At 40.6% G+C, this 23,915-nt stretch overlaps 1 protein-coding gene across 1 annotated transcript in view; it reads right to left on the reverse strand.

Annotated features, from left to right (window-relative positions):
- Window positions 1–21,637, reverse strand: part of ITIH6 (inter-alpha-trypsin inhibitor heavy chain family member 6) — a 139,987-nt gene extending 118,350 nt beyond the window's left edge. Inside the window, 4 exon segments of the mRNA XM_053891361.1 lie at window positions 18,226–18,280; window positions 18,405–18,583; window positions 21,028–21,176; window positions 21,571–21,637. Of these exon segments, the coding sequence (XP_053747336.1) occupies window positions 18,226–18,280; window positions 18,405–18,583; window positions 21,028–21,176; window positions 21,571–21,637 (450 nt within the window).
- Window positions 21,638–23,915: the final 2,278 nt, after the last annotated feature.

Consider the following 23,915-nt stretch of genomic DNA (forward strand, 5'->3'; position numbering starts at 1 on the left):
AAGAGCGTTCTCTGTTTCTCTTGGATTTCGATGACGGTTTCTTTCCCCAGATTGAAGAAGTTCTCAGCTATGATTTGTTCAGCTACACCTTCAGCCCCTTTCTGTTTCTTTTCTTCTGGAATTCCTATGATATGGATATTGTTCTGTTTGATTGCATCACTTAGTTCTCTAATTTTCCCCTCCTGATTCTGGATTTTTTTAATCTCTCTTTTGCTCAACTCCCTCTTTTTTCATAATTTTATCTTCTAATTCACCTATTCTCTCCGCTGCCTCTACAATCTGTGCTGTGGCCACCTCCATTTTATTTTCACCTCATTTATAGCATTTTTAAACTCATCATGACTGTTTTTTAGTTCCTTGATGTCTGCAGTAATAGATTCTCTGCTGTCTTCTGTGCCTTTTTCAATCCCAGCAATTAATCTTATGGGTATTATTGTAAATTCTTGTTCAGTTATATTGTTTATATCTGTTTTGATCAATTCTTTACCTGTCACTTCTTCCTGGAATTTCTTTTGGGGGGAATTCTTCCGATCATCATTTTGGTTAGTTTTGTCCCTTATGAGTTTGGAAAGTTTGTTATGCACTCTGCAACTGTGAGCACTGCTATAATAAAGGGTGGTCATACACTGTCCAGGGCCTGGCCCTTCAGGAGGTTGTTTTTTGGAGAGTGTTACTTGCTCCCTGTTTTTGTGACTTTGGTTATTTAATTTCTCTAATCATAGTGATGTTTTGGATGCTCCATGAAGTGCGTTTTGATTTGTTCCTGGAAGTAGCCTTAGAAAGGAAAACAAACAGAGAAACAAACAGGAAACAAAGAAATGCCAACATACATACAAATAAAACAAACCAACAAACAAATGGACAACACACACACACACACACACAAATAAACAAACAAACAAAAACAGTCCAAAAGCAAAAAATAAATCCAAAAAACCTAGAAACGCCAGCTACAAATAAAGAACACGGTGGAGGCAGTGCTGATGGAAGAACACATACAAAGAGAGAAATGACAGGGGCGGGGAAAAAGAGAAAATAAACATTGATTGGTTAGAGAAACTAAACGGCTTAATACAGAGAGAGAGAAAGGAAAATAAAGAAGGAGGAAAAAAATGAAGATAAAGTTACCCAGAGAGAGAAACTATATGGCTTGATTATCCCAGAGAGAGAGAAAGGAAAGTACAGAAGGAGATGTAGAACAGTTGTCACACGAATGGATTAAATATATGTGCTTAAACAAACCAACAACCAGAGGAGGGAAGAGAAAGGAAGTGAGAATATATATAAATAACAAGAATTGTCCTGGATTGAATCCAGGCTACACAGCATCACTGGTCTGGATGATGGAGTTGTCTGATTGCACAGCATCTATCAGGCTCCAGCAGATACACAGTTACCCAGCACAGAGAGGAGTGGTTTGGTGTAGGCTGGTCCCACTATGGACCTTGGGACTGATCCCTGAGGCTCCACCTTGTGTGTGGGGGGAATGGTGATCCCCCAGTCTCTACTCCACAGACCCAGCGGACTCCATTTGAGTTGTACTCCCTGTGCTGCGGGTGCAGACAGGGCAGTCCTTCTCGCTCCACCAACTCCCATGGCCTGGCACTTGTCTAGGATTCAAAGTCCCACTCCGTGCGCTCTGGCACTGGGGAAGCACCTCTCTGTGTGGCTCAATATGTGGCCCTGGCTGGCTTTGTCTGTGCCACCGCACTTCAGAGAGGACCACCTTTTCCTGCTGCAGACTGCATGGCTGACTTCGCCAATGAGCCTGGGGTTGGCAGATGCAGTCAGGGTTTGTCTTTTCCCACAGCACCCCAAGGAGGGGGCCGCTTTCTCCTACTGCAGACTGCACCCTCTACCCAACCACTGAGCCTGGGGGTGGCGGAGGCAGGCAGGCTTTGTTCTATCACGCAGCCCTCCAGGGAGGGGACCACTTTCTCCTACTGCAGACTGTGTCCCTGTTCTACCACCGAACCCAGGGCTGGCTCTCCTCCCCAAGTGCACGAACAGGGAGAAGGCCACAGTCTGATGAAAGCCCCACAGTTAAAGATAGCATACCTCTCTCTCCCAGACCAAGGTTTTCTTTTCTCCAGATACAGTCCTACAGTTCCCCAGCCACTCTTTCTCTTCCCTTTGTCTTTCCACAGAAGGGGATCCCTCCCCTCCTTGCCTCTGTGGCTGGTTTTGTCACCACCAGTTTGCTATCACCCCCCTATGGTTTCTCAAGTTGTCTCGTTTTCTTCCTAGTAGATTCAGTCTCTTTTCCTCCCAGACTCTTGGGGTTCAAAGTCCTTTGGCATCATCATTTCTTTGTTTGAGAGATGCAGGAAGTATGGATCTTCCTACTTCTCCCCCATCAAAATACTCTTCCCCATTGGTTAGTCTTGTCTGCTTCATTGAAGATAAGTTGACCATACATTCATTTGTGGGTCCATTTCTGGGTTCTCTATTCCATTAATCTATATGTCTGGTTTTATGCCAGTACCATACTTTTTTAAAAAAATTTGAATCCCAGTTAGCTAACATATAGTGAGATGTTTTCAGGAATAGAATTTATATAGCACCCAGTGCTCAAGCCAAAAAATGTCCTTCTTAATGCCCCTTGCCCATTTAGCCCATCCTCCCACTGAACACCCTGCCAGCAACCCTCACTTTGTTCTCTGTATTTAAGAGTCTCTTATGGGTTGTCTTCCTCTCTGTTTTTATAATTATTTTGCTTCTCTTCCCTCATGTTCATCCGTTTTGTATCTTAAATACATCCATACTCCATCTGAGTGGAATGAAGTCATATGATATTTGTCTTTCTCTTACCGACTTATTTCACTTAGCATAATGCACTCTAGTTCCATTAACATTGTTGCAAATGGCAAGATTTCATTCTTTTTGATTGCCAAGTCGTATCCGTTGTATATATATACCACATCTTCTTTATCCATTCGTCAGTCAGTGGAAATTATGGCTCTTTCCATACTGTGGCTATTGTTGATAGTGCTTCTATAAACAGTGGGGTGCAAGTGACCCTTCAAAAGCACTCCTGTATGCTTTGAATAAATGCCTAGTAGTGCAATTGTTGGGTCATTGGGTAGTTCTATTACTAGTCTTTTGAGGTGCCTCCATACTGTTTTCCAGAGTGGCTGCACCAGTTTGCATTCCCACCAGCATTGTGAAAGGGTTCCTCTTTTCCACATCTTCACCAACATCAGTTGTTGCTTGAGTTGTTAATGTTAGCCATTCTGACAGGTGTGAGGTAGTATCTCAGTGTGGTTTTGATTTGTATTTCTCTGATGATGAGTGATGTTGAGCATTTTTTCCTGTGTCTATTGGACATCTGGATGTCTTCTTTGGAAAAGTGTCTATTCATGTCTTTTGCCCCTTTCTTCACTGGATTATTTGTTTTTTGGGTGTTGAGTTTGGTAATTTCTCTCTAGATTTTGGATACTAACCCTTTATCTGATATGTCATTTGCAAATATCTTCTCCCATTCCGTCAATTGCCTTTTACTTTTGCTGATTGTTTTACAAATATTGACCAGCCCTGCAACCCAGGAATGAGTCCCCATTAACCATGGTGAATAATTCTTTTAAGGTATTGTTGAATTAGATTTGCTGGTATCTTGTTGAGAATTTTTCCATCCCAGTTCATCAGGGATATTGGCCTATAATTCTCCTTTTTAGTGGCATCTTTGTCTGATTTTGGGATCAAGGTTATGCTGCCTTCATAGAATGAATTTAGAAGCTTTTCTTCCATTACTATTTTTTGGAACAGTTTAAAGAGAATAGGTTTTAACTCTTCTTTAAATGTCTGGTAGAATTCCTCAGGGAAGCCATCTGGCCAAGGACTTTTATTTGTTGGGAGACTTTTGATAATCAATTCAATTTCTTTGCTGGCTGTGGGCCTGTTCAAATTTCTGATTTCTTACTGCTTGAGTTTTGGTAGTGTGTGTGTATCTAGGAAATTGTCCATTTCATCCAAATTGTCCAGTTGGCTGGCATATAATTCTTTTATAATATTATCTTATAATTGTTTGCATTTCTGCGGTGTTGGTTGTGATCTCTCTTGTTCAGGATTTTATCTGCTTGCATCCTTTCTCTATTCTTTTTGAGAAGTCTGGCTAGGGCTCCATCAATTTTCTTTATTCTTTCAAAGATCCAACTCTTTTTTTTTAAATGTTTATTTATTTTTAAGACAGAGAGTTACAGAGCATGAATGGGGGAGGGTCAGAGAGAGAGAGAGGGAGACACAGAATCGGAAACAGGCTCCAGGCTCTGAGCTGTCAGCACAGAGCCTGACGCGGGGCTTGAACTCACGAACTGCAAGATCATAACCCGAGCCAAAGTCGGACGCTTAACTGACTGAGCCACTCAGGCGCCCCAAAGATCCAACTCTTAACTTCATTAATTTGTTCCACTGAGTTTTTTTGTTTGTTTGTTTCTATATCATTTATTTTTGCTCCAGTCTTTCTTATTTCCCTTCTTCAGCTGACTTTGGGCTTTATTTGCTGCTCACTTTCTAGCTCCCTTAGGTGTAAGGTTAGGTTGTCTATTTGGGACTTTTCTCATTTCTTGAGATAGGTCTGAATTGTGATATACTTTCCTCTTAGGACTGCCTTTGCTGCATCTCAGTGGGTTTGGACTGTTGTGTATTCATTTTTATTTGCTTCTATATATTTTTGAATTTATTCTTTAGTTTCCTGATTAACCCATTCATTCTTTAAAAGGATGTTCTTGACCCTCCATGTGTTTGAGGGCTTTCCAATTTTTTTCTTGTAGTTGATTTCTAGTTTCATAGCGTTGTAATCTGAAAATATGCATGGTGTGATCTCAGTCTTTTTGTACATGTTCAAAACTGATTTGTGACCCAGTTTGTGATCTATTCTGGAGAATGTTCCATGTGCACGCGGGAAGAATGTGTATTCTGCTGCTTTAGGATGAAATGTTCTGATTATATCTGGTAAGTCCATCTAGTCCAGTGTGGTATTCATAGCAGTGGTTTCCTTGTTGATTTTCTGCTGAGATGATCTGTCAATTTCTGTAGGTGGAGTTTTAGAGTCTCCTACAATAACGGTATTGTATCAATGAGTTTGCTTATGTTTGTACTTAAGTGATTTGTATATTGGGGTACTTCATGTTGGAGGCATAAATACAATTGTTAGATCTTCTTGATGGATAGACCCCTTTATTATGATATAATGCCCTTCTTCATCTCTTGTTTTAAAACCTAGTTTGTCTGATATAAGTATGGCTACTCAAGCTTTCTTTTGACAACCATTAGCCTGATAGATGGTTTTCCATCCCCTAATTTTCAATCTGCAGGTATCTTCTGGCCTAAAATGAGTCTCCTGTAGGCAGCATGTAGATGGATTGGGGGGGGGGGGTTGTTTGTTTGTTTTATTCATTCTGATACCCTATGTCTTTTGATTGGGGTATTTAGTCCAGTTACATTCAGAGCGATTGTCGAAATATATGAATGTAGGGCAATTGTGTTACCTGCAGAGATGGTCTTTCTTTCTTTCTTCTTTCTTTTTTTTTTTTTTTTTAGATGGTGTTTCTGGTGATGTTCTCTGTTTCTTTGTAGTCTTTGGTGCTTTCCACTCACAGAGTCTCCCTTAGAATTTCTTGCAGGGCTGATTTAATAATCACAAACTCCTTTAGTTTCTGTTTGTCTGGGAAAGTCTTTATCTCTCCTTCTATTCTGAATGACAGTCTTCTTGGATAAAGGATTCTTGGCTGTATATTTTTCCTATTCATCACAATGAATATTTCCTGCCACTCTCTTCTGGCCTGCCAAGCTTCACTAGACAGGTCTGCTACTAATCTTAAGTGTCTACCCTTGTAGTTTAAGGACATTTTGTCCCTAGGTGCTTTCAGAATTCCCTTATTATCCTTGTATTTTGCAAGTTTCCCTATGATATGTCATGGTGTTTACCTCTTTGTGTTGATTTTGAAGGGAGTTCTCTGTCCCTCTTGGACTTGGATGCCTGTTTCCTTCCCCAGATTAGGGAAATTCTCAGCAATAATTTGTTCAAATAAACCTTCTGCTCCTTCTTCTGGCTCTTCTTTTTCTGAGACTCGTATGATATGGATATTGTTTCATTTCATGGAATCAATTAATTCTCTAATGTCTCCTCATGATCTAGTAATTTCCTTTCTCTTTTTTATCTTAATTTTCCCCATAATTTTTTTTCTATTTCACCTATTCTCTCTTCTGCTTCTTCAATACTTGCTGTCACTGTATCTAGTGACATCTTAAGTATAGCATTTTTAAATTCATCCTGACTAGTTCTTTGGTCTTTGATCTCTGCTGCAAGTGTTTCTCTGATGTCTTCTATGCTTTTTTCAAGTCCAGCTAGTTATCTTCTGACTTTTGTTCTAAATTTTTGTTCCTATATATTATGTATATCTCTGTTGAGCTTGTCTCTGGCTGTGTTTTCTTCTTAACCCTTTTCTTTGGGGGGCGGAGAATTCCTAAGTCATGTAATTTTGGCTAGGTTTCTGCCTTTTGAATGTTTTGAAAGCTTGTTATGTGTCCTGCACCTGAGAGTACTACTATGTGAAAATGGGATCATACACTGTCCAGGGCCTGGCACTCCAGGAAGTGTTTCTGGTGTATGTTGTGGGCACTCTGCTGCTACATTTTGGTCGGCCTGTCCCACTGGTCAGTCCTCTGTAGAGTTCCTCCTCGCTTGCAGTGGTGGAGTGTTTGGACCTTTAACTAGGTGTGCTTTGATTTATTTGCTGAGGTATCCATGGGAAAAAATGTGGGGAGCCTGATCCCAAAAATTATGAAAAGGAAAAGGGGAGAAAAGAAAATGAAACAGAGAATAAAAAAAAACTATAAGGCTGATTCCAATGAAAGAGAAAGAGGAAAAAAAGAAGAAAAATTGCAGAAGAAAAGAGAAAAGAAAGAAAAAGAATAGAGTAAAAAAGACTTATTAAAACAAATATGTATTCATATATATATGTAATAAAAAGGACAGAATATAAATCATAAACTATGAGACTGATTCCAAAAGAAAAAAAAGAAGAGGGAAGAAAAAAGGAAAAAAAGAAAAAGAGAGTTGTCTTTTGGTTCCTGGGGGTGGTGCCTGTGCTGATCTGGAGGAGAGGCCAGCTGCATTGGGTCAGTCAGTCTTGCTCCAGTAAAGAAGCAGTTGCCAGGCCCAGAGGGGCGGGGTTAAGTGTAAGCATGTCCCACCACCATTGAGGCCTGCTGTGCTGCTCTGCAATTCCCACTGTGTTGGTGTTTTGGGGGGACATGGCATTGCCCCAATATGTCTTCCCTGGACTGGGGATCTCCACCCAAGCTCTTCAGGCTCCCTTCACAGAATAGCGAGGGCAGTCAGCTTGCCCTGCACCATAATTCTCCACCTTCTCCTTGGCGCTCTGCTAGGATTCAAAACCTGAAGTCTTAAAGAACCCAGCCGAGCAGAGATCCGCTCCCCTCCTCTGGACTAGATAGATCCTCTCCACCCTGCTGATGAAAGGCCTTTGGCAGGCACCTGTAGGGTCTTTTGTCCTTGGGGAGGCAAAAACCCCTGTTCACAAAGTACTCCAGGAAGGGGACTCTTCTCTCCCAGTGCACCCTGGAGGTAGATACATCATGCTATGCACTCCAGGGCCAGATCTCTCCTCCCCATTAGTGAGTGCCACAGCTTCACTCCAGAGAAAGTCACACACTTGCAAACACTCAGGGTTTCAGCTCCAAAGGCTGTTTGAAAAAAAATAACTGGTATTCTCAGTACTTCCCACTCCCCAGTCTGTGGTCCAGAGAGATTTTCCTCTTATGTGAACTCAATGCCGCACTTTCACGACCCCTCTCTCTTTCTCTCTCTTTTGTCTCTCCACAGAAAGTACTCCCTCTCTTCCATAGCTCAGCCATTTTATCTTCCCCAACTCACCTCAATCGTGTGAAGCTGTCTCCCTCCAACTGTGGAGATCCTTCAGCCACTCACCAGATCTATTTCCAGGATGTTTCAAGGGAATGCTTTCCTTACACAATCCTGGTGTGCCACACTCTCCCCTTTCTCTTTCTCTGTCCTCTCTCTGCAAAGACAGTTCCCTACCCTCCGTGGCTTTCCCCTCCCCCAGTTCACCCCTCCGCAATGTGTACCTGCCAAGTTTTGTGGCTCCAGTTAGGCAGATTGTTGTGTTAATCCTCAGATGAATTTCCTAGGTGTTCCAAAAATGGTTTGGTGCTGATCTAGCTGTGTTTCATGGATGAGACAAGCTCAGGATCTCCATGCTGCTCTGCTATCTTAAGTCCTCTCTTGGTAGTCTCATTTTCCACATATGACACCCAGTGCTCATCCCCAAAAGTGCCCTTTTTAATGCCTGTCACCCATTTAACCCACCCCACGTTCCAGCAAATCCCAGTTTGTTCTCTGTATTTAAGAGTCTCTTATGGTTTTCCTACCTCACTGTTTTTATCTTATTTTTCCTTCCCTTCCTCTATGTTCATCTGTTAAGTTTCTTGAATTCCACACATGAGTGAAATCATATGATATTTTTCACTGACAGACTTATTTCGCTTAGCATAATACACTCCAGTTCCATCCACGTTGTTGCAAATGGCAAGGTTTCATTCTTTTTCATCACCAAGTAGTATTCCATTTTGTGTGTGTGTCTGTGTGTGTGTGTGTGTATCACATTTCTTAATCCATTCATCAGGTGATGGACATTTGGGCTCTTTCCATACACTAGCTATTGTTGATTGCACTGCTATAAACATTGGGTTGCATGTGACATTTCGAATCAGCATTTTTGTGTCCTGTAAATAAATTCCTAGTAGTTCAAATGTTGGGTCATAGGGTAGTTTTATTTTTAGTTTTTTGAGGAACCCCCATACTCTTTTCCAGATGGTTGCACCAGTATGCATTCCCACCAACAGCGCAAAAGGGTTCCCCTTTCACCACATGCTTGCCAACATCTGCTGTTTCCTGAGTTGTTAATTTTAGTCACTCTGACTGGTGTGAGGTGGTATCTCATTGTGATTTTCATTTGTATTTCCCTGATGATGAGTGATGTTGAGCATCTTTTCATGTGTCTGTTCGTCATCTGGATGTTTTCTTTGGAAAAGTGTCTATTCATGTCCTCTGCTTATTTCTTCACTGGCTTACTTGTTTTTTAGGTGTTGAGTGTGAAAAGTTCTTTATAGAGTTTTGGATACTAACCCTTTTTCTGATATGTCATTTGCAAATATCTTCTCCCATTCCATCAGTTGCCCGTTAGTTTTGTTGATTGTTTCCTTTGTGGTGCAGAAACTTTTGATCTTGATGAGGTCCCAATAGTTCATTTATGCTTTTCTTTCCCTTGCCTCCAAAGACATGTCTAGAAAGAAGTTGCTGCAGCTGAGGTCTAAGAAGTCACTGCCTGTTTTTACCTGTAGGGTTTCATTGCTTTCCTGTCTCATATTTAGGTCTTCCATCCATTTTGAATTTGCTTTTGTGTATGGTTTAAGAAAGTGGTCCAGTTTCATTCTTCTGCATGTTGCTGTCCAGTTCTCCCAGCACCATTTGCTGCAGAAACTGTCTTTTTTCCATGGGATACTCTTTCCTGCTTTGTTGAAAATTAGTCAGCCATACGATTGTGGGTCCATTTCTGGGTTCTCTATTCTATTCCATTGATATATGAGTCTGTTTTTTTTTTGTGCCAGTACCATACTGTCTTGATAATTACAGTTTTGTAATACAAGTTACAATCTGGGGTTGTGATACCTCAAGTTTTGGTTTTCTTTTTCAACATTACTTTGGCTATTTGGGGTCTTTTGTAGTTCCATACAAATTTTAGGGTTGTTTGTTCTAGCTCTGGGAAGAATGCTGGTGTTTTTATTTTTGATAGGGATTGCACTGAATGCATAGATTGCTTTGGGTAGTATAGACATTTTAACAATATTTGTTCTTCCAATCCATGAGCATGGAGTGTTTTTCCATTTCTTTGTGTCATCTTCAATTCCTTTCATAAGGTTTCTATAGTTTTCAACATACAGATCTTTTACCTCTTTGGTTAGGTTTATTCCTAAGTATCTTATGGTTTTTAGTGTAATTGTACATGGGATCGATTCCTTGATGTCTCTTTGTGTTGCCTCATACTGGTGTATAGAAATACTACTGGGGCACCTGTGTGGCTCAGTCGGTTGTTACGTGTCTGACATCAGCTCAGGTCATAATCTCACGGTTCATGGGTTCGAGCCCTACGTTGGGTTTTGTGTTGACAGCTCAGAGCCTGGAGCCCACTTCGGATTCTGTGTCCTTCTGTGTCTTCCCCTCTTCCTGCTCATGCTCTGTCTCTCTCATAAATAAATAAACATTAAAAAGTTAAATATAAAGAAATACTACTGATTTCTGTACATTGATTTTGTATCCTGCAACTTTGCTGATTTCATGTATAATCTCTCGCAGTTGTTTGGTGGAGTCTTTCAGGTTTTCCATGTAGAATATCATGTCATCTGTGAAAAGTGAAATTTTGACTTCTTCCTAGCCAATTTGGATGCCTTTTGTTTCGTTTTGTTGTCTGACTGCTGAGGCTGGGGCTTCCAACACTGTGTTGAAAAACAGTGGTGAGGGTGGAAATCCCTGTCGTGTTCCTGATCTCATGGGGAAAGCTCTCAGTTTTTCCCCATTGAGGATGATATTACCTGTGGGCCTTTCATATATGGCTTTTATGATGTTAAGGTGTGTTCCTTCTACCTTACCCTCTTGAGAGTTTTTGTCAAGAAAAGATACTGTATTTTGTCAAATGTTTTTTCTGCACCTATTGATAGGATCATAGAGTTCTCATCCTTTATTCTATTAATGTGGTGTACCACACTGATGGATTTGCAAATATTCAACCAACATTGCAATGAATCCCACCAGATCATGGTGAATAATTCTCTTAATGTACTATTGAATTCGATTTGCTAGTATCTTGTTGAGAATTTTTCCATCCAGGCTCATTAGGGGTATTGGCCTGTAATTCTCCTTTTCAGTGGAGTCTTTGTCAGGTTTTGCAATCAAGGTAATGCTGGCTTCATAGAATGAGTTTGTAAGTTTTCCTTCTATTTCTATTTTTTTGGTACAGTTTGGGAAGACCAGGCATTACCTCTGCTTTGAACATATGGTAGAATTTCCCTGGGAAGCCATCTGTCCCAGGACTCTTATTTGTTGGGTGAGTTTTGTCAACCAATTTAATTTCTTTGACGGTTATGGGTCTGTTCAAATTTTCTATTTCTTCCTGTTAGACTTGGTAGTGTGTGAGTGTCTAGGAATTTGTCAATTTCTTCCAGATTGTCAAGTTTGTTGGCATCTACTTTTTCACTGTATTCTCTTGTAACTGTTTGCATTTCTGTGGTGTTGGCTGTGATCTCTCCTTTTTCATTTGTGATTTTATCTTTTTGGGTCCACTCTCTTTTCTTTTTGAGAAGTCTGAGTAAGGGTTTATCAATTTTGTTTATTCTTTCAAAAACCAGCTCTTAGTTTCGTTGATCAGTTCTACTGTTTTTTTTTTTTTTTTTTGGATTCAATATCATTTATTTCTTGTCTAATCGTTATTATTTCCTTTCTTCTACTGGTTTTGGGCTTTGTTTGTTGCTCATTTTCTATGCCTTTTAGGTTTAAGGTTAGGTTGTGTATTTGGTACCGTTTTGCTTCTTGAGATAGGCCTGGATTGCAATGTATTTTCCTCTTAGGGCTGCCTTTGCTGCATCCCAAAGGGTTTGAATTGTTGTGTTTTCATTTCCATTTGCTTCCATTATTTTCTATTTATTCTTTAACTTCCTGGTTAACCCATTCATTCTTTAGTAATATGTTCTTGAATCTCCATGTATTTGGGGTTTTTTCAAATTTTTTCTTGTGTTTGATTTCAATTTTCATAGGAGTGTGATCTGAATATATGCATGGCATGATCAATCTTTTCCACCTGCTAAGGGCTCTTTTGTGACCCAGTATGTGATCTATTTTGGAGACTTTTTTATGTGAACTCAAGAAGAATGTGTATTCTGCTGCTTTAGGATGAAATGTTCTGAATATATCTGCTAAGTTTACCTGGTCCAATGTGTCATTCAGAGCCATTGTTTCCTTATTGATTTTCTGCCTAGATGATCTTTCCATTGCTGTAAGTGAAGTATGAAAGTCTCCTACAATTATGATGTTATTATCAGTAAGTGTGCTTATGTTTGTGCTTAATTGATTTATATATTTGAGTCATAAATTGGGGGCATAAATATTTAAAATTGTTAGCTTTTCTTGATGGATAGATCCCTTAATTATGATATAGTGCCCTTCTTCATCTCATTTACAGTTTTGTTTTACAATCTTGTTTTATACACACACACACACACACACACACACACACACTATGCTTTTCTTTTGACCTCCATTAGCATGATAGATGGTTTTCCATCCACTTTCAATCTGCAGGTGTGCTTAGGGCTCAAATGAGTCTCTTGTAGGCAGCATATAGATGGATCTTGTTGGGTTTTTTTTATCCATTCTGATTCCCTATGCCTTTTGATTGGGGCATTTAGTCCAGTTTTCATTTAGAGTGATTATTGAATGATATGAATTCTGTGCCATTGTGTTTTCTGTAGATTTCCTGTTTGCTGTTTTGTCTCTGGTCCTTTGTGGTCTTTGGTGCTTTCCACTCACACAGAGTTCCTCTTAGGATCTCTTGCAGGGCTGGTTTAGTGGTCACAAGCCCCTTTGGTTTTGTTTGTCTGGGAAAGTTTTTATCTCTCTTTCTTTTCTGAATGACAGGCTTTCTGGATAAAGGATTCTTGGGTGCATATTTTTTCTATTCAGCACATTGAATATTTCCTGCCACTCCCTTCTAGCCTGCCACGTTTCAGTGGACAGGACTGCTACTCACCTTATGTGTCTACCCTTGTAGATTAAGGACCATTTGTCCCTAGCTGCCTTCAGAATTCTTTTTTTAATCTTTGTATTTTTCCAGTTTCACTCTGATGTGTTGTGGTGGTTACCTGTTTTTGTTGATCTTGAAAGGAGTTCTCTGTCCCTCGTGGATTTGGATGCCTGTTTCCTTTCCCCAGATTAGGAAAGTTCTCAGCTATAATTTGTTTGACTAAACCTTCTTTTTCCTCTCACTCTTCTTCCGGGACTTCTATGATATAATATTGTTTTGTTTCATGGAATCACTGTTCTGTAACTCTCCCTTTGTGATCTAGTAATTTCCTTTCCCTCTTTTTTTCAGTGTCATTATTTTCCACAATTTTGTCTTCTATTTCACCTATTCTCACCTCAGATTCTTCCATCCTCACTGTCAGTGTATCTAGCTTATTTTGTATCTTAAGTATATCATTTTTAAATTCATTATGACTACTTCTGAGGTCCTTGATCTCCAAAGCAAGATTTTCTCTGGTGTCTTCTCTACTTTTTTCAAGCCCAACAATTAGTCTTATGACTGTGATTCTAAATTCAAGTTCAGATATATTTTTTATGTCTGTTTTGAGCACTTCTCTGGCTTTGATTTCTCCTTGAACATTCTTTTGGGGAGAATTCCTCCATTTTTTCATTTTGGCTAATTTTCTGTCTTTTTTTGTGTTTTAAAAGCTTGTTATGTATCCTGAACCTGAGAGTACTACTATTTTAAAATGGGGTCATACACTCTCCAGGGCCTGGAACCTCAGGAAGTGTTTTTAGTGCATGTTGCATGCACTCTGCTGTTGTGTTTTGGCTGCTTTATCCCAAGAGCTCCTCCTTTCTTGCAGTGGTGGAGTGTTTGGAATTTTAACCAGGTGTGCTTTGCCTTGTTTGTTGAAGTAGCCCTGGAAATAAAAGAAAAAGTTGTGTGTGTGTGTGTGTGTGTGTGTGTGAAGCCTGATTCCATAAAAAAAGAAAAATGACAGGGGAGAAAAGAAGACCAAACAGAGAATCAAAAAACTGTATGGAGGAATATGGCGGCATAGGAGGACGCTGGGCTCACCGCGCGTCCTGCTGATCACTTAGATTCCACCTACACCTGCTTAAATAACCCAGAAAACTGCCAGAGGATTAGCAGAATGGAGTCTCTGGAGCCAAGCACAGACGAGAGGCCCACGGAAGAGGGTAGGAAGGGCGGCGAGGCGGTGCGCGCTCCACGGACTGGCGGGAGGGAACCGGGGCGGAGGGGCGGCTCGCTGGCCAAGCAGAGCCCTAGAGTCTGGCTGGCAAAAGCGGAGGGGCCTGACAGACTGTGTTCCGACAGCAAGCGTGACTTAGCGTCTGGGAGGTCATAAGTTAACAGCTCTGCTCAGAAAGCGGGAAGGCTGGAGGACAAAGGGAGGGAGAGCTGCTGAGCCCCCGGATGACAGAGCTCAGTTTGGTGGGGAACAAAGGCGCTCACCAGTGCCATCTCCCCCGCCCATCCCCCAGCCAAAATCCCAAAGGGAACCAGTTCCTGCCAGGGAACTTGCTCGCTCCGCCCAAACACCCAACTCTGTGCTTCTACGGAGCCAAACCTCTGGCAGTGGATCTGACTCCCTCCTGCGGCCACAGGGCCTCTCCTGAAGTGGATTACCTAAGGAGAAGCGAGCTAAGCCTGCCCCTCCTGCCCCCGTGCACCTTGCCTACCTACCCCAGCTAATACGCCAGATCCCCAGCACCACAAGCCTGGCAGTGTGCAAGTAGCCCAGACGGGCCACAACATGCCACAGTGAATCCCACCCCTAGGAGAGGGGAAGAGAAGGCACACACCAGTCTGACTGTGGCCCCAGCAGTGGGCTGGGGGCAGACATCAGGTCTGACTGCGGCCCCGCCAACCAACTCCAGTTATACACCACAGCACAGGGGAAGTGCCCTGCAGGTCCTCACCACTCCAGGGACTATCCAAAATGACCAAACGGAAGAATTCCCCTCAAAAGAATCTCCAGGAAATAACGACAGCTAATGAACTGATCAAAAATGATTTAAACAATATAACAGAAAGTGAATTTAGAATTATAATCATAAAATTAATCGCTGGACTTGAAAACAGTATAGAGGACAGCAGAGAATCTCTTGCTACAGAGATCAAGGGACTAAGGAACAGTCACGAGGAGCTGAAAAGTGCTTTAAACGAAATGCAAAACAAAATGGAAACGACGACAGCTCAGATTGAAGAGGCAGAGGAGAGAATAGGTGAACTAGAAGATAAAGTTATGGAAAAAGAGGAAGCTGAGAGAAAGAGAGATAAAAAAATCCAGGAGTATGAGGGGAAAATTAGAGAACTAAGTGATACACTAAAAAGAAATAATATACGCATAATTGGTATCCCAGAGGAGGAAGAGAGAGGGAAAGGTGCTGAAGGGGTACTTGAAGAAATTATAGCTGAGAACTTCCCTGAACTGGGGAAGGAAAAAGGCATTGAAATCCAAGAGGCACAGAGAACTCCCTTCAGACGTAACTTGAATCGATCTTCTGCACGACATATCATAGTGAAACTGGCAAAATACAAGGATAAAGAGAAAATTCTGAAAGCAGCAAGGGATAAACGTGTCCTCACATATAAAGGGAGAGCTTTAAGACTCGTGACTGATCTCTCTTTTGAAACTTGGCAGGCCAGAAAGGATTGGCACGAGATCTTCAGTGTGCTAAACAGAAAAAATATGCAGCCGAGAATCCTTTATCCAGCAAGTCTGTCATTTAGAATAGAAGGAGAGATAAAGGTCTTCCCAAACAAACAAAAACGGAAGGAATTTGTCACCACGAAACCAGCCCTACAAGAGATCCTAAGGGGGATCCTGTGAGACAAAGTACCAGAGACATCGCTACAAGCATAAAACATACAGACATCACAATGACTCTAAACCCGTATCTTTCTATAATAACACTGAATGTAAATGGATTAAATGCGCCAACCAAAAGACATAGGCTATCAGAATGGATAAAAAAACAAGACCCATCTATTTGCTGTCTACAAGAGACTCATTTTAGATCTGAGGACACCTTTAGATTGAGAGTGAGGTGATGGAGAACTATTTATCATGCTACTGGAAGCCAAAAGAAAGCTGGAGTAGCCATACTTATATCAAAACCACACTCAGATATCACTTCACGCCAGTCAGAGTGGCCAAAATTAACACATCAGGAGGCTCTAGATGATGGAGAGGATGTGGAGAAATGGGAACCCTCTTGCACTCTTTATGGGAATGCAAACTGGTGCAGCCACTCTGGAAAACAGTGTGGAAGTTCCTCAAAAAATTAAAAATAGATCTACCCTATGACCCAGCCATAGCACTGCTAGGAATTTACCCAAGGGATACAGGAGTTCTGATGCATAGGGGCACTTGTACCCCAATGTTTATAGCAGCATTTTCAACAATAGCCAAATTAGGAAAGAGACTAAATGTCCATCAACTGATGAATGGATAAAGAGATTGTGGTTTATATACCCAATGGAATACTACATGGCAATGAGAAAGAATGAAATATGGCCATTTGTAGTAACACGGATGGAACTGGAGAGTGTTATGCTAAGTGAAATAAGTCATACAGAGAAAGACAGATAACATGATTTCACTCATCTGTGGATCCTGAGAAAATCAACAGAAGACCATGGGGGAGGGGAATGGGGAAAAATGTTACAGAGAGGGAGGGAGACAAACCATAAGAGACTCTTAAAAACTGAAAGCAAACTGAGGGTTGATGGTGAGTGGGGGAGAGGGGAAAGTGGGTGATGTGCAATGAGGAGGGCACCTGTTGGGATGAGCACTGGGTGTTGTATGGAAACTTATTTGACAATAAATTATATTTAATAAAAAAATCTAAGGGCAACTGACAGAATGAGAGTAGATATTTGCAAATGACTTATTGTTAAATGATTAGTATCCAAAATCTATAAAGTACATATAAAGCTCAACACCCAGCAAACAAATAATACAATGAAGTATTGCGCAGAAGACATGAATAGACAGTTTTCCAGAGAAGACATCCAGACTGCAGACACATGAAAAGATGCTCAACATCACTCATTATAGAGAAATACAAATCAACACCACAATGAGATACCACATCACACCTGTCAGAATGGCCAAATTAACAACTCAGGAAGCAACAGATGTGGGCGAGGATGTGGAGAAAGAGGAACCCTTTTGCCCTGATGGTGGTAATGCAAAGTGTTGGAGCCACTCTCAAAAAACAGTATGGAGGTTCCTCAAAAAATTAAAAATAAAACTGCCCTATGACCCAGCACTTGCACTGCTAGGTATTTATTCAAAACATACAGGAGTGCTGTTATGTAGGGGCACATTCACCCCAATGTTTTTAGCAGTGCTATCAACAACAGCCAAATTATGGAAAAAGCCTAAATATCCATTGGGTAATAAATGGATAAAGAAGGTGTGGTATATATATACAATGGAATACTACTCGGCAGTAAAAAATTCAGTCTTGCCATTTTCAACCAAGTGGATGGAACTGTATTATATTATGACAAGCAGAATAAGTCAGATAATGACCTATCACATGATTACACTCATTTGTGGAAATTGAGAAACATAATAGATGAACATAGGGATAAGGAAGGTAAAATAAGATAAAGACAGAGATGGAAGCAAACTATGAGAGAGTCATAAATACAGAGAATAAATTAAGGGTTGTTAGAAGTAAGGTTGGTGGGAGGATGGGTGAATAGGTGATGGGCATTAAGGAGTGCACTTTTCGATGTGAGCACTGGGTTTCTTATGTAAGAAATGAGATTGTGTGAAAGAAGTTAAGATGGCAGAGCAGCATGGAGACCCTGAGCTTGCCTCTTTCCTGAAACACAGCAAGATCAGCACCAAACCATTTTTGAACACCTAGGAAATTGATCTGAGGAGTAACACAACAATCTGCATAATTTGAGCCATAGAACTTAGCATGTAATCATTAGGGAGAGGTGAAATGGGGGAGGGAAAAACTGAGCAGGTTAGGGAGTTGATTTTTTGAAGATAGGACAGAGACACAGAAAGGGGGAGAGTGCAGGGCATTGGTATCATGCAAGAAAAGCATTTCCCTGAACGTAGGTGGAGAGAAAGAGAAAGTAAAGGTGAAAACATTCGCATGGGACTGAACAAACAATCTGTTCCCCAAAACCATTGACAGGAATAAAGGAGAAGGCTTCAGTATTATGATTCTATAGATAGTGGAGCACAGAAGTTTTAGATTTCAGTGCCTGGCAGTGCTCTGGTGAGGAATATGGTAAATCCCTAGGAGTAGGCAGCATGGTGTGAGGGTTCCATGTGCCACATGTGGAGAAATGGTTCCCCTGCTTGGAATGCATTTGATAGAGGCCTTACAGCTTCGCCATGGAAAAAGGTCCCAGCAGACACTGGAGAGCAGCAGCCATGTTTGCTGGTATTGGGACAAAAACTCCAGAGGGCAACAAAACCTGGCTCTGGCTCTATTTTTATTTGCTATAATCTCTGAACCTCTGCTGAGGAATGATTGAATGAACATTTTCTGGGGTAAGCCATACCTGGCCATTGCCCAGCGAGTCCCTCCCCCAGAGACTTGGTGCAGAGCCAAGCCACAGGGGTCTCTGAAGTGTGAGGTTTTTAAACACAACTCCATCTGAGACAAAACTCTGGAGGGAGTGCCACATGGCAGGCGGACAGCTTCGTCATGATAGGGTAGTTGTGGGGAGTGGATACAGGACTGAAACAAAAGAAGGGGCTTGATCATGGGTTATTGAGAGCTCGAAGTTTCTGCTCCAGAGACTAAGGAGCTGAGTGAAGTCATTTTCCCCTCCCCGCACATGTGCATATACAGGCACAGGGATCCACCACAGTAAGCTAAGCAGAGCCATGTAGTGAGAAATGGAGCTGTTACACCAAGCCCCACCCAGCTGCACCTTCCAAGCACATCCCTAGAAGATGATCAGATTTAACTTCACCTGCTTAGTGTATAGAAGGCTTAAAGAAGGCTTATAGAAGGATTCATAGTTTCAGGTCCAGGGGAAACTGGATGTAACTTCATTTGTTTTCATTCCATATGCAGGTTTATTTATTTGTTTGTTTCCTTTGCTTCTGTCTTTCCTTAAATTATTTTCTTTTATTTAACTTTGTTTGATTCCTCATTCTTGGACAAAGAAAGGCAAAAAATTATTTTTTACTTTGTTTTTTACTTTTTAAAATTTTTTATTCTATTGCATTTTCTGTATTTCATTTTATTGTATTTCATTATATAATTTATTAATTTTTCATTTTTTTCTTAAAATTTTTTATTTTATTTCTCTTTTTTCTATTCTATAAAGCTTGCTTCAACAAGAAGACCAAAACACACCTAGGATCTCGCTTCCTTTACTTGATTTTTTGTTTTGTTTGTAATTTTTTAATTTTAATTTATTGTTTTATTAACTAGAATTTAGAATTTAGAGCTAGAATTTAGAACCACGATAATAAGAATATGAGCTGGGGTTGGAAAAAGCATAGAATCCCATTCTGCTGAGATAAAAGAAATAAAGTCTAATAAGGATGTACTTAAAAATGCTATAACCAAAATGCAATCTTGAATGTATGCAATAATGGCAAGAATGGATCAAGAACAGCAGTGAATCAGTGATTTAGAAGATAAACTTATGGAGAATAATGAATCAGAAAAGAGGGCAAAAAGGGCAAAAGATCATGATACAAGACAGTGAAATCAGTGACTTATTAAAAAGGAATAAAATCCAAATCATAGGAGTCCCAGAAGAAGAAGAGAGAGAAAAGGGAGAAGAAGGTTTATGTGAACAAAATATAGTGGAAAACTTTCCAAATCTGGGGAAGGACACAGACATCAAAATCCAAGAAACACAGAGAACTCCCATTTGATTCAACAAAAACTAACCATCAACAAGGCATATCACAGTCAAATTCACAAAACAAAATACAAGGAAAGAATTATGAAAGAAGTAAGGGAAAGTTTTTCTTAACCTACAAGACAAGAAAATCAGGTTCACAGCAGAACTATCCACAGAAACTTGGCAGGCCAGAAAGAAGTGGCAGGATATGTTCAACTTGCTGAATTGCAAAAATATGCAGCCAAGAATTCCTCTTTTTTTCTTCTTTTTAAAAATTTTACATGTTTATTTATTTTTGATAGAGACAGAGCACAAGCAAGGGAGGGTCAGAGAGAGAGGGAGACAGAATCTGAAGGAGGCTCAAGGGTCTGAGCTGTCAGCACAGGTGACAAAGTCATGATGTAGGGTGTGAACTCAATGATCTTGAGATCCTTACCTGAGCTGAAGTTAACTGACCGAGTCACCCAGGAGCCGCTGAAGCCAATAATTCTTTATCCAGCAAGGCTGTCATTCAAAATAGGAGAGATAAAGAGGTTCCCAAAACAACAACAACAACAACAACAACAACAAAAACAACAACAACAAATAAAGGAGTTTGTGACCACGAAAGAAGCCCTGCATGAAAATTTAAGGCTGACACTTTGAGTGGAGAAAATACAAAACAAAACAGAAAGACCAAAAGCAGGGGCACCTGGGTGGCTCAGTCCATTAAGCATCAAACTTTGTCTCAGGTCATGATCTCATGGTCTGTGATTTTGAGCCTCACGTAGGGCTCTGTGCTGACAGCTCAGAACCTGAAACCTGCTTTGAATTCTGTGTCTTCCTCTCTCTCTGCCCCTCTCCTGATCACATTCTATCCTGTTTCTTAAAAGTTAATAAACATTAAAAAAATTAAAAACAGGGGTGGAGCAAAGGTGGCAGAACACAATGGAAGTTTTTTTGGCATCTCGCATACATGAAATACAGCCAGATCAACACTAAACCATCCTGCGCACCTAGAAAACTGATTGGAGGAGTAACACAGCAATATGCACAACCTGAGCCACAGAACTCAGAAGTTACACTGCACGGAGAGGTGAACTGTGGGAGAGAGAAGCCGCAGACAGCAGGGAGTTGTTTTTGCTTGCAGAGAGAGGAAGGAGATGGGGGTGGAGAATACGGGGAAAGAACACCCCAAAAGCAGAAAAGAGAAAGTGGAAAACTGGAGACAGCTGCAGGGACTGAAATAAGAAGGGAGAAAGGAGAAAGGAGAAGGTTTAAATTTCATTAAGACTCTAAACAGGGTGAGCACAGAGTCTGAAACTCCACAGCTTGATACCTGGTAGTGCTCTGGTGAGACGGGAGAATCCCCAGGAGCAAAGTGAAGTCCAGGGGTCTTCGGGCCACATAGGGAGAGGCGGTTCTCCTGCTGGGAGGACATCTGGTAGAGGCTGTGTGGCCCCCCCACAGGCAAAGCCCCAGTGGACCCTGGAGAACAACCACATTCATTGGTGCTAGAAAAAGGTTGTTAAGGGTAAAGCCTGGTGCCTGATGTGTGTTGTGACTTGACATTGTTCCTGAAACACTGCTGCTACACAATCGCATGAACTTTTTCTGGGGCTGGCAGACACCCAGCTGCAGTCTCTGGGCATCAGCAGCCCCACAGTCCCACTAATGTTCCTGGGTGTGGCTGGCACCTGGCCATTGCTCGGTGAGACCCTCCTGCAGAGGGGCAGAATAGGTCAAAGCCGCAATCCCTCAGAAGTAAGGGTTCAGGGAAAACAGCCACATCTGAGATAAAACTCAGCAGGGAGGTGCTAACTAGGGCTTGGTCATGGACAGTGTAAAAGCAGGGAGTGGATGGAAGCCAAAGACAAAGTACGGGTGTGCAATTGCTGACTGGGGAGACGAGTTCCGACACTAGAGACTGGTGAGCTGCGTGACACCATTTTCACCACTCCCGCGCTTGCGCATACAAACCTACAAGCGCCACAACAATCCACCCCAGTAAGCTAAGCAGTGCCACCTAGAGGAGAATGGAGGCTTTGCACTAAGCTCCACCCCACTGGGCCAACCACACTCTTAAGGAACACAAGTCTCTGAGCCTGCTTAGTTTATGCACTATAAAGTGCTTCATAGTTTGACTTCTAGGTTAAAACGAAGTAACTTCAATCGTCTTTCAGTCTGTTCACTGGTTCATCCATTCAATTTTCTTTTTTCCACCTTTTTCATTTTTTACTTTTCCTTGAATCCAGAAAGAGAAAAATTTTATTTTTATTTTCAATTTTTATTAAAATATTTTTTAAATATTTTTCTACTATATTTTTTACTTTTTGTAAATTTTTCAAATTCTATTTTCTTTCCATCATTTCATTTTATTCAATTTCAGTGTATTCATTTGTTCAAATTTTCAAACGATTTCCTGTTTTTCCCCTTTTTTCTCTAATCTATCAAGTCCTAGATGAAAATATACCTAGGATCTAGCATCATTTATTTGATTTTTTTGTGATTCTGTTGTTTTTAACTTTTTTTTTTATTTTAATTTTCTTTAAGATCATTAATTCCTTTTCTTCCTTCAAAATGACAAAACAAAGGGATTCACCCCGAAAGAAAGAGCAAGAAGAAACGACAGCCAGGGGCTTAACCAACATGGATACAAGCAAGATGTCTGAACCAGAATTTAGAATCATGATAATAGGAAGACTAGCAGGAGTCTAAAATAGATTAGAATCCATCTCTGTGGAGATAAAAGACATAAAAGCTAGTCAGAATGAAATAAAAAATGTTATAACTGAGCTGCAATCTTGAATGGATGCCACAGCTGCAAGGATTTGATGAGGCAGAGCAGTGAATCAGTGATGTAGAGGACAAACTTATGGAGAATTATAAAGAAGAAAAACAGAGGGAAACTAAGGCAAAAGAGCATGATTTTAAGAATTAGAGAAATCAGTGACTCATTAAAAAGGAAGAATATCAGAACCATAGGGGTCCCAGACGTGGAAGAGAGACAAAAATGAGTAGAAGGGTTATGTGAGCAAATTATAGCAGAAAACTTTCTTAACCTAAGGAAACACACAGACATCAAAATCCAGGAAGCACAGAGGACTCCCAGCAGATTCAACAAAAACCGACCATCAAGAAGGCATATCATAATCAAATTCATAAAATACTCAGGCCAGGAAAACCTCATGAAAGCAGAAAGGGAAAAAAAATCCTTAACCTACAGGGGAAGACAGATTAAGTTTGCAGCAGGACTATTCACAGAAACTTGACAAGCCAGAAAAGAGTGGCAGGATATATTCAATGTGCTGAATCAGAAAAATATGCAGCCAAGAATTCTTTATCCAGAAAGGCTGTCATTCAAAATAGAAGGAGAGATTAAAAGTTTCCCAGACAAACAAAAATTAAAGGAGTTTGTGACCACTAAACTAGCCCTGCAAGAAATTTTAAGGGGGACTCCCTGAGGGGAGAAAGGATGAAATACAAAAAAAAGACCAAAAGCAACAAAGATTAGAAAGGACCAGAGAATACCACAGGAAACTCCAACTCTACAAGAAACATAACGGCAATAAATTCATATCTTTCAGTACTCACTCTAAATGTCAATGGACTAAATTCTCCAATCAAAAGACATAGGGTAACAGAATGGATAAGAAAACCAGATCCATCTATATGCTGTTTATAAGAACCCACTTTAGACCTAAAGTTACCTTCAGACTGAAAGTAAGGGGATAGAGAACCATCTATCATGCTAATGGTCAACAAAAGAAAGCAGGAGTAGCCATACTTATATCAGACAATCTAGACTTTAAAATAAAGACTATAAGAAGACGTGAAGGGACTTATATCATAATCAAGGGATCTATCCACCAAGAAGACCTAACAATTGTAAACATTTATGCTCCAAATGTGTTAGAACCCAAATATATAAATCAATTAACCACAAACGTAAAGAAACTCATTGATAATAATACCATAATAGTAGAGGACTTCAACACCCCACTTACAACAATGAACAGATCATCTAATCAGAAAATCAACAAGGAAACAATGGCTTTGAATGGACTTAACAGATATATTCAGAACATTTCATCCTAAAGCAGCAGAATATACATTCTTCTCCAGTGCACATGAAACATTGTCCAGAATAGAACACATACTGGGATGTAAATCAGCCCTCAACACGTACAAAAAGATTGAGATAATACTGCGCATATTGTTAGACCA

The sequence above is a fragment of the Panthera pardus genome, unplaced genomic scaffold (genome assembly GCF_024362965.1).
Source record: "Panthera pardus isolate Hobbes unplaced genomic scaffold, ASM2436296v1 HiC_scaffold_27, whole genome shotgun sequence".
NCBI classification, from domain to species: domain Eukaryota; kingdom Metazoa; phylum Chordata; class Mammalia; order Carnivora; family Felidae; genus Panthera; species Panthera pardus.